Source organism: Dendrobates tinctorius, unplaced genomic scaffold, assembly GCF_039654945.1.
Source record: "Dendrobates tinctorius isolate UK_male_01 unplaced genomic scaffold, ASM3965494v1 ptg000124l, whole genome shotgun sequence".
In the NCBI taxonomy this organism is placed as follows: domain Eukaryota; kingdom Metazoa; phylum Chordata; class Amphibia; order Anura; family Dendrobatidae; genus Dendrobates; species Dendrobates tinctorius.
This window is the reverse complement of record NW_027361792.1, coordinates 1,127,325-1,150,364: the sequence shown is the minus strand read 5'-3', so window position 1 is coordinate 1,150,364 and position 23,040 is coordinate 1,127,325. Positions and strand designations below refer to the sequence as shown.

Sequence of the window (23,040 nt, the reverse complement as noted above, 5' to 3'; positions counted from 1 at the left end):
ATACTTAAAGGGCACGTGCACACCGTGGTGTTACACCTTATGTAGATTACAGGAGCAGTAATACGGCACCTGTAGAGTCTTTGGGCCCCATTTTACCCTAAATGACTTGTTTTCTATCGGGATCTGAATATATTGGGGTTTTTTTTAGAGATTGACAATGCAGTACAGGAGCACCATGTGGCGGCAGAAGCCTTGGCTCCCTAGTACTACGGTGCCTCCATATTGTCCCCTTACACACAGCTCTGATGAATAAGAGCAGGTCATATCATCTTCTACCACTCGCAGATTATTACGGTGCTGTCCTCCTCTGTGTTCAGTGGGTGCAATCTAAGCACTGACCGTCCACACGTCTCCAAACCCAAACATGACGTTCTAGAGATACATAAAGCAGTCCGCTCCTGTCAGGAGACCCGCATCTATCATTGGATTGAGATCGTCTGCTCGAGCGCTTAGACTTTGACATTAGATAAAACAGATCCAGTTGCTCTTTGCTTTTTTGCTGAACTAACAGTTGGACGGAGCGTTTTTTGTTTTTTTTCCCTCCAGATGAAAAATCGGATTTCAGTCAAACAGTAGAAATTTTAGTACATTTCTGTCCCCATCCGGATGTGTGGATGCCGTCCTGTACCAGCTTATTTATGGCTAATAACTACATGTGTGAACAGAGCCTGAGCAATACGCTTGTCCTGCAGAAACCAGTATAAATGCAGCAAATATGGAGGACGCCCCGCCATAATCTCCACTGTAGGACCGGTGTAAATCCACTTGCCATTCAGTCTCCATTCATAGCCGACAGTTTGTAATCTGCTCACATCAGTTTTTGGCATAAACTTTCTCCCACCCTCCACCAACATATATTGCCCCCTGGTTCTTGTTTTATTTTTTTCTGAGTATTTTTTAAAATGTATTATATTTGGAATTGCACTAAACTCTCTCCGTCCGTCCCATAGAGAATGAATGGTGCCGCGGTGATCGTGTCCTACCAGGCGCAGGTTAGAGTCCTGGTCGGATCGCTGGGATCTCGGTGATCAGTAAGTAGACTTTGCCCAAACCCTTTAGGGTAAGTTCACATGTTGCATAGTTAGTAAAGCTTTTTCTGCAGCGTTTTTGCATTTTATCTGCAGCAAAATCCACCTGCGTTCCGGGGCAAAGGATGAATTTCTCCCACTTATTCTACATGTAGCCTGTGTTGTTCCCATGGACGCCCTCTTAATAAGGTCGTATTCACATGGAGCTTTTTAGCGCGCATGTTTTTCTCCGCACAGAGGGCGTCCATTATGTGACCTGGGAAATCTCCTTTAATATACATCTTCTGTTGTGAATGTAGTTTGGCAAGTTTGTCCACTCAGATAAAGCAAAAATGCAGCTGCGCGCTCCACGGGCGCCGAGATTTCTGCAAACAGTAAATGTGTCATTGATGTATACAGTTTACATAGCGATACGTATGTATATAGCTATACGTGCCGCACTGCGGCGTCAAGTGTCGGTGGCAGTCCCATGTAACACGTGACCACGGCTCGTACCCAGCAGTCGCTCGGCTGGTCGGACCACGCACTGAAATGGAGACCAAAGGTTGAGTCTCGCCCTGATGCCTACAGCAGCATAGGGAGGAGCGAAGCCGCGCTGTCACAGCATCATGGCGGGGAGCAAGTAAGTGGTCTACTCCGAAAGGGGAGGAAAAGGGAACATGGGAACAGGTGGACGAGACAGGCGCCGAGGGATTAACCTCTTCACTGCCAGCGGGGGCCTGCAGATGAGCCTTTATAGGTCCTCGCCCCTGCTCCATGTTTGTAGGCAGGCAGGTTTATATTCTGGGCTCGGAGTCCTGAGGATGGAGAATGTATTAGGGGATGCGTAGAATATGATCCTAATCTGGGACCGAAGTGCGATCCGAGGTCTCGTCCACACAACGCTTCTGACCCTTCCCAGCCCTGGATCCGATCAGTGCTGCACCCGCACTTAGGACCGTTGGACGTCCCTTATTAACCCCTGACGTCACATTTAACTTTGCAGAATAAGTCTTTCTTTTTTTTTTTTTTTTTCCTAACCGACCATCTGACGTATTACACAATGGTGAGATCAGAATTACCAAGAAAAGATCACAATGTGGGGTTAAGGGCGGCATCGTAGACCTGTGCAAAGAGGGGGTCCGGAGGGTAAAAAGTGAAAGAAGCAAAACTTCTCTTTCCAATCCCCCCTCCACTCTCATTCTAAGACTGCTCGGACCCCCCCACCAGTCTCTATCTCCTGCGGCAATGAGGTCCCGACTCAGGACCCTGTGGTTACTGTAGCCAATCACTTTCTATGGTGGGCGCCCCCTTAAGTCCGCGCCCAAAAAAAAGGGTCTCCAAAACAAAATATGTCTGGCGCCAAGTAAAAGACAAACCTCAAAAGCCGTCACATCAGCATCACCGAAAAATAAAACTTGGGGGGTTGAGTGCTTGGACCTTAAAGTGTTAATAATCCGTATTCAGTCATCTCTAGGGCACGGGACCCCCAATATTTCTTACCTTCTTGCTTTGAGTGTTGTTCACGAGCCACATTGTATGTAAAGAAATTGAAGAAGCCCACCGTATGCCCCTCTGAAAGTTATAATTCCTTGAGTGCCTCCTTACAAAGTAATAGTACCCCCGAGTGACCCCTTATAATGTGATAATCCCCCCTTATAAATTAATAGTGACCCCTTATGATGTCACTGTACCCCCTTATATCATAATGCCCCCTAAGTCCCTCTTTATAAAGAGATTGTGCCCCCTAAGTGCTCCATTTAACAATATTACCCCGAGTGTCTGCCACAAAGTAGAAATTGTCTTATAGCACGTATTACTACTACCCAAGTAACAATAGTGTCCCCCAAAAAATGTAACCGTGCCCCAGGATAAAAAAAAAAATGGAATCTATACTTGCCTGCACACAAGACCCCTACAAGCCCACCGGCTGAGTCATCATCTTCTATTAGCACTAAGCATTGGTGGAGTGCTGCGCGATCTCATGGCGCCGTCTGCCCTGGGTCACTGTCGTTATTATATGCCTGCCCCGTGAGGGTCACAGGAGCGGAGGTGACTGCATTCTCGGCCGGACTCAAGTTAGTCTGCAGTTAGCTATTAGTTATTAGTTAGCTATTCGATTTTCATGTACGATGAATTATTCATGTACTCAAAATGCAATGTCCTGAATAATATCTGCCAAAAAAAATGATCAGCTCTATGTGTAGTTCAGAAGTTATTCCCATAAATCGCTAATGTCGCGAATAAACAAACGCACTCAATCGTACATAAGTTCAATTTGAAAAGAGGTACCCTGGACCACTAGTACTCAAAATGACCAGCTCAACGACCTGAATAATATTTTCCAAAAAATGATCAACTCTATGTGTAGTTCAGAAGTTATTCACGTAAATCGCTAATGTCGCGAATAATCAAACGCACTCAATCGAATTTCATTTCATAGATATTACAAGGACTGGTAGCAACAAAAATTTATGTCTAATTACACAGGTCAACGAAAAAAATTTTTTTTTCTGGTGTCCAAAATATTTTAATGAATTTGGGGTATTTTTGGGGTGCTGATTCTGAATATGTCATCAGTTTTGCCAGATTGGCTCAAGTTTTTGAGATTTTTTGTATCTTATTTATAGCACTTGTTGGTAAATGCGACGCATCATCTCATTAATTTCTTTGGATTAGTACTTGAACTGAGCAGTTCTCAATATAGTTTTGTGTTAATTAGTGTTCTAAAAGTTTGTTCATAGCTTGATTTTTGCACTAACTTTATGTTGTTGTCTGTTTTCCAGTGAAAAGCATGAACTCATCATGAAGAAGTTGTCTTAACGATCCAGACTCATTCTGTTACATTTGTGGTGAATATACACTGCCAAAACATAGAAGAAACATAACACACTTCGTAAAAAAAGTGTATTTTGCCTATTTTGGGGTTATGCTTGGGGACCAAGACAAGTTTTGGGCACCACACATAGTGTGCAAAGCATGTATCGAATTATTACGAAAATGGAGCAAAGGACAAAGAAAAAGCTTCAAATTTGGTGTTCCAATGGTGTGGAGAGAGCCAAAAAATCATCATGATGACTGTTATTTCTGTGCAGTGCAAGTGCAAGGATTCAATAAGCATAAGAAATGAAAATGGGAGTAACATGGAATCTGCAAGAAGGCCTGTCCCTCATTGTGAAGATGTGCCTGTACCTGTGTTTACCATAAATAACAGTCATCATGATGATTTTTTGGCTCTCTCCACACCATTGGAACACCAAATTTGAAGCTTTTTCTTTGTCCTTTGCTCCATTTTCGTAATAATTCGATACATGCTTTGCACACTATGTGTGGTGCCCAAAACTTGTCTTGGTCCCCAAGCATAACCCCAAAATAGGCAAAATACACTTTTTTTACGAAGTCTGTTATGTTTCTTCTATGTTTTGGCAGTGTGTATTCACCACAAATGTAACAGAATGAGTCTGGATCGTTAAGACAACTTCTTCTTGATGAGTTCATGCTTTTCACTGGAAAACAGACAACAACATAAAGTTAGTGCAAAAATCAAGCTATGAACAAACTTTTAGAACACTAATTAACACAAAACTATATTGAGAACTGCTCAGTTCAAGTACTAATCCAAAGAAATTAATGAGATGATGCGTCGCATTTACCAACAAGTGCTATAAATAAGATACCAAAAATCTCAAAAACTTGAGCCAATCTGGCAAAACTGATGACATATTCAGAATCAGCACCCCAAAAATACCCTAAATTCGATGAAATATCTTTGGCACCAAAAATGCTGTTGACCAGTGTTATCATAGTTTACTAAAACCATACTACTAAATCAACAACCTTGATCAGGTACATAAAACTTAATAATCCACATATTTAGAAATTATTGTCAGTGACATGAATACAATAAGCATTTATAATATGTAAACTTTCTAATATTATTATCAATTAATTTAATTTCACATAATTTGTGCCTATAATACATAGAGTATGAATATCTATTTGATGCACTACTTCCTTGCACACTAGTTGACGAGATGATACTTGTCAACAATATTTATACATACACTGTAGCAGTTTCGTATGAAGACAAAAAATTTATAGCAAGACCTCCAACATCTAATCTTTTTGAGATATCAAAACAAAAACATTCAAAAAATGTACATTAAGCAAGTAAATTTTTAATTAAAATGTTGAGACTGATCTCATCATTAACTTTTATTCTTAAACATATTAGATATTTTATATACCCAAATATAAATATAGCTTTCAAACAGGACAAACACAACAACACTGAAATTCAGACTTGAGGTTACAGTGTAAGTTAACTCAAGTATGCCAATTCAACACAAATCCTTACCATGGACAGATGACGTCAACAGACAATCCTCCAAGTAGGGCCACTGGATGGAATACTTCAATGGCTTCCAAGTGAGTGTATCACTTCAGACCAGAACTGTGATGACATGGACTCTTTCAATGTCTAGCATGGGTCGAGTTTCTTAAAATTTGGTCACACATGAAGGTATTCTGTTTATTACCATGTGATAAGCCCCTCATTGTTTCTACAAGACTCTAAGGAGTCTAGGTTTACAGTTACTGTTGACTCATGTAATTACCTTTGCCAGGGAAGGTCACAGACTCAGACAAATCAGTTATGCTAACCTTTCATTGTATTGCTCCATTCTATGTAAATTAGCTGACTCTTCCTCATCTCTGTTAAGGCCCCGTCTCACCAAGCGTTCTCGGTAGCGAGATCGCTGCTGAGTCACAACTTTTGTGACGTAACCGCGATCTCACCAGCGAGATCGCTGTGTGTGACAGCGATCAGCGAGCGGCCCCCCTGCCGGTATCGCTGATCGCTGGAAGAAACCTCTGGACATTTCTTTGGTCGCTGGTCTCCCGCTGGCCAGCACGCAACGCTGCGTGTGACAGGCGGGAGACCAGCGATCAGGTGTAAAAAATAATAAAAAAAATTAAAAATATAGTTATTCTCACCTTCCGACGTCCCATTCAGCCATCCCGCCTCTCTCCACGCTCCAGTCCCAGTGATCCTTTGCACGAATGACCGCGAGACTTTGTTATCCCTCGAGACTGTGACATCTCGCGGTCATTCGTGCAAAGGATCACTGGGACCGGAGCGTGGAGAGAGGCGGGATGGCTGAACGGGACGTCGGAAGGTGAGAATAACTATATTATTTATTTTAATTCTATTTTTTACAGCGATGGCCAGCGATGCCGGGCGCTCGGCATCGCTGTGCTGATCGCTGGTGAAGCTGTCTGACAGCTCACCAGCGATCACATAGCGACTTACTAGCAATCCTGACACCTTGATATCGGTGTCGGGATCGCTGGTAAGTCGCTTAGTGTGACACCATTACTACTATGTAGAGTTGAGCGACTTTTGGTTTTTTAGGGTCGAGTTTCGTTTCATGAAACCCGACTTTTCCAAATGTCGGGTCGAGTAAAATCGGCCGACTGTAGGGGAAAGTCGGGGTCGTCCCGAAACACGAAACCCAATGTAAGTCAATGGGAAATTAAAGTCGGCAGTGAGAGGAGGACAGGAAACACACCTACAGTGCCCATTTGAATGCCAAATGCATCAATTCTTCTTACTTAAGCTTGTCAACCTTAATTTACTTCATAATACTAGTTACGCACTGAAAAATGGGGGTTATTTGGCTACAGTTGTGGGGGGGTAGGGCTGGCTCCAGGTTTTCGTGGGCCCAGGGTCAAAGAGCGCCCCTTTAACACATACCACAACTCATGATGCTCCGATATGGCAGAGAAATAGCGGTATAGTACAATGAAAAATACTTCACTTCTTACATCTCATGACTGATATCCATTTTAAATTCTCCAATACCTCCAAAAACGGACTGTATATAACTCCATACAGTATTATGGCCACTGCATAGTGCGCTATACAGAGTAATGAGGCCCATATATTTCTCCATATGGAATCATTGATCCCATATAATGTTTCAAACCGTATATGATGAGCTCCACATAATGCTACAGTATATGTTGGTCCCAATGGATGAAGCTCCACTGTTTTATGGGCCCAAATAATGCTCCATATATAATGGCCCCCATTTCTACTACTCTAGTGTATAACGGGCCCTGTAAATGCTGCTCCAGTGTCTGATGTCCACCTTTGGAATGCTCCAGTGTATGGTGGGCCCCATATATCATTCACCAGAGAATAGTGCTCCCCAAAAATTGCTGTCCCAACATTGAAAACAATTACATAAGTCTCCTTGCTAGGGAATCCCTACACTACTCTGAACTCCTTGTCGTCCCCATCTTCCATCTCACTGCACTTGGCTGTTTAGGCCCTCCCACCGGCAGAGACACTTTTGCGTACTATGCGGTGCCCTGTGCCAGTGCCATCGCCCATGAGTATGCCCCCCCCACCTGCTCAAGGAACCTGCACTTTCATCTGCACCTTCCTCTTTGTCACCGTGTAAGGTGGTATAGTATGTGGGAAGGGGAACCTGAGTTTCCTCTGGGTCAGATTCTGGCAGTGTAGAATGCGAGGGGAATTGTTGTGAGTTCATTTTCCCCTTCACTACTGAGGCCCGAGGAACTCCCTCTTCTGGTAAAGAAAGGTAGTGAGCCTGATTATCAAACACCTGAGTCTGATGATGATGACTGGCTGAGTGGAGTCACTGACTGGATATAAGGCTGCCGACGCCCTTCTGCCCTGCGGGTGATTTCTCTGTGGGATCCTTGGAGACCAGTCTGAATTCCTGCTCCTCTAAAGCTAAGTTTTCTGCTCGGCTTTTTGCATTTGTGCTTAGACTTTGTTTTGCTTTGTTTTTCTGGATTTCTGCCATTCCCTGCTGGGGTGTGCTGAATTCCTTTAGCTCTGTCTTCTGAAAATACCTGAGTGCTGATTTAGTTTTTGAAGCCTAGCTGCTTCAGGGTCTTTTTCATATCAGCTTGTTGGCTTATGTCTTTGATAGGGTTTTGGCAGATTGCAGACAGCAACCTTCCTTTCCTGTTCTGTTTAGCTAGCTTGGGCCCCATCGTTTGCTCAGCCTATCTTTCTATCTGTGTGAGTGTTTTTTCATCTTGCTTCACCGTCATTATATGTTGGGGGCTGCCTTTTACTTTGGGGTCTGCTCTGGGGCAGTTTAGATTTCCTTTTCTGTCTTTAGGCTATTTAGCGCTCTGGCTGTGATCAAGGGGTCTAGGGAATCGTAGGAACCCCCCACGGCTACTGCTAGTTGTGTTGATAGGTTCAGGGGTCTGCAATCTGATAGTTGCCACTTCTCTGGTTTTCTGGACGTAGCTTCTATTTTTGTGTCTGCCTCCTACGGTGACTCAATCATAACAGGGAATGTAGTGGTCTAGGTCAGTGTACCAGCAGCATCATCCAGCAGTGGCTGGGCCTCAGTGCACTTGTGGCTTCCCCAAGAGTACGGTCGCCACTGTGGCATTACCTTCCTCCTAGGGAGTGTGTTGTCAAGCTTGGGAGCAACGAAGGATCTCTCTAGCAGTGAAACCAACACACAACACATTTCCCACTCCAGGCTAGCAGGGAGACCTCTGAACCTGACTGCTGAGGAGCTGCTCTCTGTGGTCAGGAGGAGGTAAGTTAGGGCACTCTGTGCAGGGAAGGGGAAGTGTGTGGACGTGAGAAGGGGAGCTGGAGGATGAGCAGAGTTAAGGCTCACTCCTAGCTGGAGCGCATGGTCCCAATTCCGGTTTTCCGAGTTTGTAGGGACACTGACGTTCCTGCAGCAGAAACCGGGGGAAGTAGCAGCTATAAATGCTCTGTACCCAACTAAGGCTCGGAGGCCCCAGCATCGACATGTGGGAGCCAAAAGGAAAAGGCTACAGCTGTCTGCCATACAAGTAAAGTCTGTGGAACATCTGTTAGACAGGAGGCGCTTCAGTGAACCACGGTCCTGTGAGTGCTTCCCCCACAAGCGCTAGAAAGGAGACGTTCAGGAAGGTACATGTTGGCGGAGTGTTGGAAGGGAGCTTTCCATTTTGGTCCCGGAGGTTGGCTGAGGTCCTGACCCGGAGGACACAGCACGGAGGCAGGCATCTGTGTAACCTGCAGACTGTGAGTAAAGCTTTGGAACTGCACGCTCTTTTGTCCTACAGTTATTCCAGCACCGCTACATCTGGGCACCAGCACCTACACCGCCTGTGCCTTTCCCCCATCACTACATCTACACTTCTCTGGGACTCCAGCTCCACCTGTGGGGAGCTTCACCATCTTTGCTGCACAACACCATCAGTCCCAGAGGATCTGCATGCAGCGTCGGCCTAACATCTATGTTGCCGAACACCACAGGTGGCGTCAAACTATCTATATAAACTCCTTACCATTATACCATGCCATTTACATGGGCGCCCAGGGCCACCGTCCGGGTCACCGCTGCTGTGACACATCCCACTGACACCGGCCCGGTACCGAGTATCCCACAGCCCTGGGAGGGCGACCCATATGCCGACTGCTGATCGGGCGGCGGTATTCCCACGAACCTCCAAACAGCGTCCATGAAGGCAAAGTTTTTGGTTTCCGGGGGCAGTATGATTGCAAAGCTGAACCTTAAAGGAATGTCCAAAAGGGCACCACCAGGAGTGGAGCCTGTGGCTTAATTGGACTCCACCCGGGAAACCACAACCATGCCACCTAAAGAAAAGATGCACACTTTGAAAGCTTTGTCGATTCTGTGTGTGGTGTGGTATGTGTGTTTGTAGTTGTGCTAGCGATTTCTCAGCTTTATTCCGTTAGCAACCGAGACTCCGGCATGCCCCCGCAGTACGCGTCAAGCTTACTAGAGGGATAAGCGAAGCTCCGGCACGTGAGATCGAGCAATAACAGGTATAGTATTCCCGTACATGTCCAGGGCTGAATGCACGCTACACTGAAAGGACCAGCTTTTGTCGCTTACAGGTGCAGATAACCTGCTGAACTCCGTTAGTGATGGGGATCTGGGATTCAGATTATTCCCTGCGAACGATGATTTCCCAGTAAGTTCATGTCAACCGCAATTCCGGAGTTAGGCCTAACCGTCATTCCTGAAAAAATGACGTGTCCAAACCACAGGTGCTGTAGCTTGCTTAACAGCTCGGCAGCCGTTCTCAGGCCCAGTATGGATTCAACAACATTGTAGAAAGTTGATAAAGGGTACATTTTCACCGGATAACACGTATATATGTAGCCTAGTTTACACATTAAAAATATATGTCTATAGATCAGGAGGCAGACTCAGATGTTCTCAGGCCCAGTATGGATTTGACCAGATTGTACAAAGTTGAGAAAGGGTACTTTATCACTGGATAGCAGGTATATATAGCATAGTTTAAACATGTAAAAGCTCCGTGTTCTCAGTATGGATTACACAGCAATCTAAAAAGTGGAAAAAAGGAAATGCATTTGAGGCGTACACAACTATATACTTTTGGTGTTGTTTTTAAATCTTCAGATATATTTCTGTCTCAGTAATACAGTCCAGCCTCTCCGCAATAGGAAATGAGATGCATACAATTACTGACATAAAGGCTAGTGATTGCAGAAATCTAGGAATTACTATTCACGGGAAAAACTTCCATCACAATTCTCATAGGCGATGCTGACCCTCAATTAATTTGTGTGTTGAGACAGTGAAAACATTTTTTTGTGAATAAAGTCTTGCTGTATTGCACTTCCGTTGATTCCATCACTGTTACTCATCTCAATCCAATTTTTATCACAGGGAGCGATGTAAACATGGTGCTCACTGGCTATCATGACCTGTCACGTAACTTTGGAGTGCAAAAGACAGAAGCCACAGGCCATAGGCGATTCTATTTGATTGGCATGAGAGGCCACATTTTAAAATGTGCACCGGAATGTCACACGTTTGTGAGTAGGAAAACTGTGAAAGCTGATGATAAACCACCACTGCATGTCATTGTGAGTCGACGTCCATAAGAAATGGAAGCTATTGATCATCTGGAGCTAGAGCCCGGCCAGCAGGACAGGGCATAGGTACATCTTAACCATCATCTTTCAGTTCAATCAATTTGTAGTGGCACTCCCAGTGAAGGATTTGACAGCCCAGACTACACAGCGGAGGAGCAGGGAGAGGTAAACATTGAAAATGCTGGGGCCCTGCCCAAGCAAGGGGGGCACACTCGTGGGCATCAGTACTGGCACTGGGCCCCTCATAGTACGGCGGTGTGTCTGACGGTGGGTGTGCCAGTGCCCACGCCCAAGAGTCGGCCTACTCACCTGTCTAGGGCAACAGCACTTGCACGGTTTCGTGCGCTAGGTGGTGACCCCGGCCATGGGGGGGGGCAGCCCAGTTAGGGCGGTTTACAAAGTGGCATATGTTGATGTGGGACATTCAGCTGCTGCAAAAGGCGAAATAGGTCAAGTTCGCGGAATAGGAGGAGGACCAAAGCAAGCCATTTTTCTGGAAACCTATGTGTCATCAAGGGAAGGTGGGACAAAATCCTTGGAAACCCATGCATGGTTCATTTTAATGAAGGTTAGATCATCCACATTTTGGGTTGACAGACGGGTCCTTTTTTCTGTCAGGATTGATCCAGCTGCACTGAAGACTCTTTCCGATAGCACACTTGCAGCTGGGCAAGCGAGCTCCTGTAAGGCATATTGGGCCAATTCAGGCCAGGTGTCCAGTTTAGCGGCCCAATAGTCAAAGGGGAATGACCTGTGCGGGAGAACATCGATATGGGAGGAAAAGTAGTTTGTAACCATAGTTGACAACTGCTGTCTCCTGTCACTTTCCATCGATGCAGTATTACCAGTTGTGTGAGCGGTACTTGAAAAATCAGTCCACAACATTGTCATGAAACCCCTGTCTCCAACGCCACTTCTGCTGTGTGCACCACGAACACCTCTGCCAAGCTGCCCCTGGCCCGTACGGCTCGTGTGAGAACCATCACCGCTGCTGTGTACTGGGAATGCCTCAAGCAACCGATTTACCAGAGTTGCTTGTTTATTAGCCAATATTAGGTCAAGGTTCTCCTGTGGCATGATGTTTTGTAATTTGCCTTTATAGCGTGGATCCAGGATGCTGGCCAACGAGTAGTCGTCATCGTTCATCATTTTGGCAATGCGGGGGTCCCTTTTTAGGATCTGCAAGGCATAATCTGACATGTGGGCCAATGTTCCCGGTGTCAATGATGCACTGCGAGTGCTGGTTGGAGGAGCACTTTCTGGCAAATCCACATCCCTCCAGTCACGCACAAACCCTGTACCAGACCTTGCCACGCCAACATTTTCATTTGCCCCACGAGATGCATCCTCCTCCCCTAAGTAATCATCCCCATCATCATCCTCCTCCTCCTCTTCTTCCTCCACCTGGTCCAGGAGAGGTCCCTGAGCAGCCAATGGCTGAATGTCATCAAGGATTCCCTCCTCCTCTTCCTCCTCGTCAACACTGGCTGCAGACGCCTTCTCCTTAAGGTGCGTCAAAGTTTGCATGAGCAGACGCTTAAGTGGGATGCTCATGCTTAGGATGGCGTCGTCTGCGCTTACCAGCCGTGTGCATTCCTCAAAACACTGAAGGACTTTACAGAGGTCTTTCAGCTTCGACCACTGCACACCTGTCAACTCCATGTCTACTCTCAAAGTGCCTGGCTGTGTATGCTCCCACGAATGCATTATGGCCTGCCTCTGTTCGCACAGCCGCTCAACCATGTGCAGGGTGGAGTTCCACCTTGTTGCAATGTCGATAATGAGGCGGTGCTTGGGAAGGTGGAGCAATCGCTGCAGCTTCTGCATACGAATGGAGTGTACAGGCGACCGGCGGATGTGCGCGCACAGTCTTCGCACCTTCTGGAGCAGGGCTATTAACTCCGGATAATTGTTGAGGAAGCACTGCACCACCAGGTTCAAGGTGTGAGCCAAGCAAGGTATGTGGCTGAGTTTTGAAAGGGCTATGGCTGCCACAAAATTACGGCCGTTATCACTAACTACCTTGCCTGCCTCAAGATGTATACTGCCCAGCCATGACTCAGTTTGTCGCTGAAAGTACTCGGCCAGCACCTCCGCGGTGTGTAGGTCGCCCAAACACATCATCTGCAACACAGCCTGCTGACGCTTTCCACTAGCTGCTCGATAGGGGGACACCTAGTGTGCAACAGTGGCAGCTGCAGATGGAGTGCTCGTACGACTGCGCTCTGTGGACGAGCTTTCGCTTCTGGAGGAGGAGGAAGAAGAGGGTCGAACGCCGACAGCCAACTGTTTCCTATACCGTGGGCTAGGCAGCACTGTCCCACCACCGCTGTCTCCTGTGGACCATGCATCCACCACATTAACCCAGTGCGCAGTGATGGACACGTAACGGCCCTGGCCATGCCTACTGGACCATGCATCAGTTGTGAGGTGCACCTTTCCAGTCACTGACTGCTTGAGTGCATGGACAATGCGGTCTTTCACATGATGGTGGAGGGCTGGGATGGCTTTGCGAGAGAAGAAGTGGCGACTGGGTAGGTCATAGCGTGGTACTGCATAGGCCATGAGTTCGCGGAAAGCTGCGCTTTCCACCAACCGAAAGGGCATCATCTCTAACGAGATTAGTTTGGCAATGTGGGCGTTCAAACCCAGTGTACGCGGATGAGAGACTGAGTACTTTCTTGACCTACTCATAATCTCTGGGAGGGTGAGCTGGACTTGAGAGCTGCATATGGTGGAAGTAGCGGTGGACAGGGCGGACTGAGAGAGAGTTGATGATGGTGATGGAGTTGGTGTTGTTTCTGATGGCCTAGATTCAGTCTTTCGTTGATATAACAGTGGGATTCCCTGACTGCTTTGGCCTTGCAACGACACCTCAACATTTGCTGCTGTGCTAACCGGTGGGCTTACAGTGGGGGAAACAATGTAGCGTTGCTGACTACCTTCTTTATGATCAGTTGCACATGTGGTACTTGAGGTTTGGTGTTGTGTCCACGCTTGCAAGTGCATGCTGGTTAAATGTCTAAGCATGCAACTGGTATTCAAATTTTTCAGATTTTTCCCTCGGCTAAAGGTCTTTGCGCACTTCTTACTGATAACCTTGGCCTGATCATGAGGATTTTGTTCAAAAAAGTGCCACACTGCACTCTTCCTACTTTGGAAGACATTTTGCGGCCTAGCACGCTGTGCTATTTTGACCGTCTGGACAAGCTGTCCAGCAACTCTTTTGATTTTTGGAACCTGTCTTTGGAGTGCTCCGGACCTGACAGATAACAGCTGTTGCAATGTCGATGTCTGCTGTGGATGCTCCTCCTCCTCATCTGAGCTATTGGAAGCAGCACCCTCTTCCCCCAATGGATGCCAATCTGGGTCAACAACTGGGTCATCCATCACCTCCTCTTCAATGTTATGTGCACCTTCCTGTGTGTCACCTTGTATGGTGGTATAGTATGCGGGAAGGGGCACCTGAGTCTCATCAGGGTCAGAATCTGGCTCTGTACACTGCGAGGACAATGTAGTGCTCTGAGTGAATGTACCAGCAGAATCATCCATCAGCGGCTGTGCATCAGTGCACTCCATGTCAGATTCATCTTGGCCTGGGTAATTCACCATTTCACTTGATAACCCAGGCATGGTATGTGAAAACAGCTCCATGGAGTAATCAGTTGTATGACCTGCGTCATCCTTCAATCTTGGTTGGGGTGAAGGACACAAGGAAAGGTGTGGTTCATGAACATGAGCCTCCAATGACGACTCAGTGCTTTTATTTTTTACAACTTCAGAAGAGGAGGCGATAGAGCTGAAGGATGAGTCAGCAATGTAAGCCAAAACTTTTTCCTGAAGCTCGGGCTTTAAAAGCGGTTTGCCAACTCCTAGAAAACTAAGCCTTCGAGGCCTTGTGGAGCCAGACGATGACGCAGGCTCAACACCTCCTGCATTCGGTCCTATTTTGCTTTTGCCACTACCATCAGATCCACCACCAACACCATCATTACCAGCTGGCAACCCCCGCCCAATTCCACCACCTCTTCCACCAGCCTTCCTCATTTTTGGTAAAAATGTACACAAAATCCCACAAACTATATAGTAATGTAAAACAAGGTACAAGGTGTATATAGGACAGGGGAGATGTAGAATTTCTGAACACACTTGTGGACACTGTTGGATTGTGTGAGGCCCAGTGAATATCACACCGCTATGTCACAGGCTCAATGTCGCAGGTGTGAAAAATGTCACTATAGGACAGGGGAGATGTAGAATTTCTGAACACACTTGTGGACACTGTTGGATTGTGTGAGGCCCAGTGAATATCACACCGCTATGTCACAGGCAGAAATTGGCTAGTGTATGACAAACTACAAGGTGTATATAGAATTGGGCAGAATAGGAATCTCACTAGAGTGTAGGTCTGTAAGAACGGAACATGTCCTCGACTTATTCTTACAGAGTCACACACAGATAGCTTCACTGTGGCCATGATAACAGCCGTTATATGGTACTGAGAGAGGAGCGTGCACGTACACCGCTGTCCGGTGTCCGTAAAATTGTCAAGCTCCGTGTTTTTTAAGTATACGGACTGACACACGCTGTCTCTCTATAGTTTTGAATGTGATCAAACAGCAAATATACTTAACTGTTTGAAAACCAGACAAAACTAGAAGGTGGAGGTCAGTAAGAACGGAACATGTCCTCGACTTATTCTTACAGAGTCACACACAGCTTCACTGTGGCCGTGATAACAGCCGTTACACGGTACTGTGTGAGGAGCGTACACCGCTGTATGGTGTGAAAAAATGCACGCTCAGTACCTCACCAGGACAAGAAAAAAAATTGGGATTGCTTTTAAAAAAGCAGTTTGCAGAGCAGTGGGAAAACAACAATGCAGCTATCAGGAAGCCTTATAAGGCAGCCTAACAACCAACAGAGCTGATCCAGCAAAATATAGCCTCCCCTTGCACTGCACAGTGACTGGTGTGTTGTACTGGCAAAATCGTTAGCAGCAGAATCAGTTTTTGGTATCTTCTTCCCTGCCTAATGCTCTCCCTACAGAATCATCATCAGCAGCAGCTCTCCCTATTCTGAGATCAGCATGAGTAACATGGCGCTCGGCGTCCCCGCCCTTTTATACCTCCTGTGACGCCCCCCAAAGCAAGTCAATCACTTGCATGCCCTTCTCAAAGATGGTGGTGACCCCTGCCTATGTCATCACGTTGCCCACAGTGTCCATGGATCCTGATTGGCTGAAAAAGGGCGGAAAACAAACTTTTGAAACGCGACTTTGGCGCTAAAGTCGCTGAGCTCGTGGCCGACCTCACCCTAGGGTCGGGTTTCATTTCATGAAACCCGACTTTACCAAAAGTCGGCAACTTTTGAAATTTTTCGACCCGTTTCGCTCAACTCTACTACTATGGATATTATGTATGCGGCTTGGAATCTAGCACACTCTTATTCCACTAATCATGAAGCCCCAAGGGTCTGAATTGAGAGCTCAGGGGTATAGAAGGAGGACTGTCCAGTGACCAAGTCTCTCTTGCTGCATGGTACCAATTTTGGATCTGCGGATCCGATTGGCAGGCCATAACCCCACATGGATTATAAGACTACATGGACTTCAGCATCGAATGCAAGGATTCGGCTGAGATATCAAAGACTACATAAGGATGGTATCCAGCTTGGGACAATCCAGTCACCTGACTAGAGAATTTGCGGTAGTCAGTCAGCTTCCTAAATCTGGCATTATTCCTTTCTCGGTGGGTGCACACCAAAAGCGGGGTGCTGCTGGCTTAGAGTAAGTAGCCCTGGAAGCTCTGAGGAACGGATATTATAATCCCTGGTGAGCCAGTGGAAGGGTGATAAACTGTTTGCTGTTACATTTTGTGTTTTGCTGGTTGTGTGATATATGCCATTAATTGTTTGGGGATCCAAGAAAGTCCTAATATTGTGATTCACTCACCCTGTGTTGTCTGAGTAGTGTGCCACCCACTGTTAAGGAGGTCGGGCGTTCAGTTGAGATGAGCCATGGTCCATGCTGTCTTTGTAAAGGCGGCTGGGCAAGCGGACGAGAGCACCCACTGACCCCAGTGTCTACACAAGAACCACTATGTAAAGTTAAAAAAAAGGTTAATAATTACGTTACAATTACATATAAATAATTTGATGACATAAAACTTTATTAAGTGTAATTTCACACACAAACTTAGCATCTGTTCAACAACTCTTGAATTAAACATAGATTAGTGGGTTAAGCCCTTATGGAAACTTCAAGTAAGTTGTGATAGCAAACAGTGAGGTACCTATAAAATGTTTCACATGTGGAGTTAGCATATTTTGTATAATTCTTCAACTATACATAGAGTTGTGAATTTTTTGGGCAAAATTGGTTAGATTGAGTGCGTTTTATTATTCGCGACATTAGCGATTTACGTGAATAACTTCTGAACTATACATAGAGTTGATTATTTTTTTGGCAAACATTATTCAGGACGTTGAGCTGGTCATTTTGAGTACTAGTGGTCCAGGGTACCTCTTTTCAAATTGAACTTATGTCCGATTGAGTGCGTTTGTTTATTCGCGACATTAGCGATTTACGTGAATAACTTCTGAACTACACATAGAGCTGATCATTTTTTTGGCAGATATTATTCAGGACATTGCATTTTGAGTACATGAATAATTCATCATACATGAAAATCGAATAGCTAACTAATAACTAAAATCGAATAGCTAACTAATAACTAATAGCTAACTGCAGACTAACTTGAGTCCGGTGCATTCTCGTGCTGTCTCAGGGGCGGCCATAGCCGAAAAACGGCACAGACGGCGTCCACTCTGACTGTGCGGAATGTCTCCTTCGGGGGACGTCTGAATATCGAATTCAGGGGGAGGGAACCCCGAGATGTGCTGCAGACAATCCCTACTTGTAGTCAGGGATCCCTTGTGTGTGGGGAGCGGGATGGAGGAAGGGTCTTAAGATATCAGCCGCTCGGACTGCTCTCATTTCCTCGTGCTACCATGGCCTGGACTCACCGGTGTCTTGTTTCCAGTAGATTTGGGTTTCAAGAGAATTTATTTGGCAGCTAATTGAGCGCAGACATGGCAGCGATCCGCACATCTGCAGAGGATTATGTCGGTACAGAACGACTGACTGTTCACACCCGGCTCGGGTGTTTGTGCTCCCGTGGCGTGGCCGTACTGTTCAGTGCGCCTTACCCCTTACCTTGCTCCTGGCTCCATTGTCCACTCCGCTGGCTCCTATAATGTCAGACCTGTCAATCAAGCAAGATGCACGGATCTGCTCAGCCACACCAAGGGTGCACTGTGTGTCTGTGCTTGGTTTGAACAGTCATTTTGTGCTGACAGCCTCCCTTTAAGCAGATTCCTGATAACGTCAAGTTGATTACCTGACTTACTCCAGGTAACGCAGGACGTCTCTGCTGCCGAAAATGAGCAACAAATCCATCATGGAACATTCTGCACTAAATTGTGCACATTTTGCTTCCAGAGCTGTAACACAGAGGCCGTGCCGCGGCCGATCCCTAGGAGACCCCAAGGGGAGCACTCGGTCATCGGCTTATCTGGGGATCCAAGAAGGAGTCATTTTAGGTGATCTGCTGTCATTTTAATGATCCCGGCTGTGTCAATGGCCAAATAATTCTCACTTATAACATAAGATCCTCCCTTCTTTATTTTTCAGCTTAGTGACTGTGGTTGGCACAAATAATACAGATTATATTTGGGAAACAAAAAGCGGTAGTGAGGGTGTGTGCGACCACCTCCTATAGACGGTGAATGGAGCGATAGTGACGTGTGCGACCACCTCCTATACACAGTGAATGGAGCGGTAGTGAGTGTGTGTGACCACCTCCTATAGACGGTGACTGGAGCGGTAGTGAGCGTGTGCGACCACCTCCTATACACAGTGAATGGAGCGGTAGTGAGCGTGTGTGACCACCTCCTATAGACGGTGACTGGAGCGGTAGTGAGCGTGTGCGACCACCTCCTATATACAGTGACTGGAGCGGTAGTGAGCGTGTGCGACCACTTCCTATAGACGGTGAATGGAGCGGTAGTGAGCGTGTGTGACCACCTCCTATAGACGGTGACTGGAGCGGTAGTGAGTGTGTGCGACCACCTCATATACACTCACTGGCCACTTTATTAGGTACACCTGTCCAACTGTGTGTTAAGACTTAATTTCTAATCAGCCAATCACATGGCGGCAACTCAGTGCATTTAGGCATGTAGACATGGTCAAGACAATCTCCTGCAGTTCAAACCGAGCATCAGTATGGGGAAGAAAGGTGATTTGAGTGCCTTTGAACGTGGCATGATTGTTGGTGCCAGAAGGGCTGGTCTGAGAATTTCAGAAACTGCTGATCTACTGGGATTTTCACGCACAACCATCTCTAGGGTTTACAGAGAATGGTCCGAAAAAGAAAAAAAATCCAGTGAGCGGCAGTTCTGTGGCCGGAAATGCCATGTTGATGCCAGAGGTCAGAGGAGAATGGGCAGACTGGTTCGAGCTGATAGAAAGGCAACAGTGACTCAAATTGCCACCCGTTACAACCAAGGTAGGCAGAAGAGCATCTCTGAACTCACAGTGCGTCGAACTTTGAGGCAGATGGGCTACAGCAGCAGAAGACCACACTGGGTACCACTCCTCTCAGCTAAGAACAGGAAACTGAGGCTACAATTTGCACAAGCTCATCGAAATTGGACAGTAGAAGATTGGAAAAACGTTGCCTGGTCTGATGAGTCTCGATTTCTGCTGCGACATTCGGATGGTAGGGTCAGAATTTGGCGTAAACAACATGAAAGCATGGATCCATCCTGCCTTGTATCAACGGTTCAGGCTGGTGGTGGTGGTGTCATGGTGTGGGGAATTTTTTCTGGGCACTCTTTGGGCCCCTTGGTACAAATTGAGCATCGTTGCAACGCCACAGCCTACCTGAGTATTGTTGCTGACCATGTCCATCCCTTTATGACCACAATGTACCCAACATCTGATGGCTACTTTCAGCAGGATAATGCGCCATGTCATAAAGCTCGAATCATCTCAGATTGGTTTCTTGAACATGACAATGAGTTCACTGTACTCAAATGGCCTCCTCAGTCACCAGATCTCAATCCAATAGAGCATCTTTGGGATGTGGTGGAACGGGAGATTCGCATCAGGGATGTGCAGCCGACAAATCTGCGCCAACTGTGTGATGCCATCATGTCAATATGGTCCAAAATCTCAGGAATGCTTCCAGCACCTTGTTGAATCTCTGCCACGAAGAATTGAGGCAGTTCTGAAGGCAAAAGGGGGTCCAACCCCTTACTAGCATGGTGTACCTAATAAAGTGGCCAGTGAGTGTATACAGTGACTGGAGCGGTAGTGAGCGTGTGCAACCACTTCCTATAGACGGTGAATGGAGCGGTAGTGAGCGTGTGTGACCACCTCCTATAGACGGTGAATGGAGCGGTAGTGAGCGTGTGTGACCACCTCCTATAGACGGTGACTGGAGCGGTAGTGAGCGTGTGCGACCACCTCCTATAGACGGTGACTGGAGCGGTAGTGAGCGTGTGTGACCACCTCCTATGGACTGTGACTGGAGCGGTAGTGAGCGTGTGCGACCACCTCCTATATTCGGTGAATGGAGCTTTAGTGAGCGTGTGCGACCACCTACTATAGACGGTGACTGGAGCGGTAGTGAGCGTGTGCGACCACCTCCTATAGACAGTGACTGGAGCGGTAGTGAGCGTGTGTGACCACCTCCTATAGACGGTGACTGGAGCGGTAGTGAGCGTGTGCGACCACCTCCTATAGACGGTGACTGGAGCGGTAGTGAGCGTGTGTGACCACCTCCTATAGACGGTGACTGGAGCGGTAGTGAGCGTGTGCGACCACCTCCTATAGACGGTGACTGGAGCGGTAGTGAGCGTGTGCGACCACCTCCTATAGACGGTGACTGGAGCGGTAGTGAGCGTGTGTGACCACCTCCTATAGACGGTGACTGGAGCGGTAGTGAGCGTGTGTGACCACCTCCTATACACAGTGAATGGAGCGGTAGTGAGCGTGTCTGACCACCTCCTATAGACAGTGAATGGAGCGGTAGTGAGCGTGTGTGACCACCTCCTATAGACGGTGACTGGAGCGGTAGTGAGCGTGTGTGACCACCTCCTATACACAGTGAATGGAGCGGTAGTGAGCGTGTGCGACCACCTCCTATAGACGGTGAATGGAGCGGTAGTGAGTGTGTGTGACCACCTCCTATACACAGTGAATGGAGCGGTAGTGAGCGTGTGCGACCACCTCCTATAGACAGTGAATGGAGCGGTAGTGAGCGTGTGTGACCACCTCCTATAGACGGTGACTGGAGCGGTAATGAGCGTGTGCGACCACCTCCTATACACAGTGAATGGAGCGGTAGTGAGCGTGTGCGACCACCTCCTATAGACGGTGAATGGAGCGGTAGTGAGTGTGTGTGACCACCTCCTATACACAGTGAATGGAGCGGTAGTGAGCGTGTGCGACCACCTCCTATACACAGTGACTGGAGCGGTAGTGAGCGTGTGCGACCACCTCCTATAGGCGGTGACTGGAGCGGTAGTGAGCGTGTGCGACCACCTCCTATAGACGGTGAATGGAGCGGTAGTGTGCGTGTGCGACCACCTCCTATAGACAGTGACTGGAGCGGTAGTGAGCGTGTGCGACCACCTCCTATAGACAGTGACTGGAGCGGTAGTGAGCGTGTGCGACCACCTCCTATAGACGGTGAATGGAGCGGTAGTGTGCGTGTGCGACCACCTCCTATAGACGGTGACTGGAGCGGTAGTGAGCGTGTGCGACCACCTCCTATAGACGGTGACTGGAGCGGTAGTGAGTGTGTGCGACCACCTCCTATACACAGTGACTGGAGCAGTAGTGAGCGTGTGCGACCACTTCCTATAGACGGTGAATGGAACGGTAGTGAGTGTGTGTGACCACCTCCTATACACAGTGAATGGAGCGGTAGTGAGCGTGTGCGACCACCTCCTATACACAGTGACTGGAGCAGTAGTGAGCGTGTGCGACCACCTCCTATAGGCAGTGACTGGAGCGGTAGTGAGCGTGTGCGACCACCTCCTATAGACGGTGAATGGAGCGGTAGTGTGCGTGTGCGACCACCTCCTATAGATGGTGACTGGAGCGGTAGTGAGCGTGTGCGACCACCTCCTATAGACGGTGACTGGAGCAGTAGTGAGTGTGTGCGACCACCTCCTATACACAGTGACTGGAGCGGTAGTGAGCGTGTGCGACCACTTCCTATAGACGGTGAATGGAGCGGTAGTGAGCGTGTGTGACCACCTCCTATAGACGGTGAATGGAGCGGTAGTGAGTGTGTGCGACCACCTCCTATAGACGGTGAATGGAGCGGTAGTGAGCGTGTGTGACCACCTCCTATAGACGGTGACTGGAGCGGTAGTGAGCGTGTGCGACCACCTCCTATAGACAGTGACTGGAGCGGTAGTGAGCGTGTGCGACCACCTCCTATACATAGTGAATGGAGCGGTAGTGAGCGTGTGCGACCACCTCCTATACATAGTGAATGGAGCGGTAGTGAGCGTGTGCGGCCACCTCCTGTAGACGGTGACTGGAGCGGTAGTGAGCGTGTGCGACCACCTCCTATAGACGGTGACTGGAGCGGTAGTGAGCGTGTGCGACCACCTCCTATACATAGTGAATGGAGCGGTAGTGAGCGTGTGCGACCACCTCCTATACATAGTGAATGGAGCGGTAGTGAGCGTGTGCGGCCACCTCCTATAGATGGGGACTGGAGCGGTAGTGAGCGTGTGTGACCACCTCCTATACATAGTGAATGGAGCGGTAGTGAGCGTGTGCGGCCACCTCCTGTAGACGGTGACTGGAGCGGTAGTGAGCGTGTGCGACCACCTCCTATAGACGGTGACTGGAGCGGTAGTGAGCGTGTGCGACCACCTCCTATACATAGTGAATGGAGCGTTAGTGATCGTGTGCGACCACCTCCTATACATAGTGAATGGAGCGGTAGTGAGCGTGTGCGACCACCTCCTATAGATGGGGACTGGAGCGGTAGTGAGCGTGTGCGTCCACCTCCTATACAT

The 23,040-nt window shown here is 47.6% G+C and overlaps 1 protein-coding gene across 2 annotated transcripts in view; it reads left to right on the top strand.

Annotated features, from left to right (window-relative positions):
* The first annotated feature begins 1,525 nt into the window (after positions 1-1,525).
* LOC141046886 (para-nitrobenzyl esterase-like) overlaps positions 1,526-23,040 on the top strand; it is a 44,160-nt gene continuing 22,645 nt past the window's right edge. Inside the window, exon 1 of one of the 2 annotated variants that reach the window (XM_073541631.1) lies at positions 1,526-1,650. In XM_073541631.1, the coding sequence (XP_073397732.1) occupies positions 1,637-1,650 (14 nt within the window). In that variant the 5' untranslated portion in view covers positions 1,526-1,636. The remainder of the gene's footprint in view (positions 1,651-23,040) is intronic. The other variant, XM_073541630.1, reaches the window with a different exon arrangement.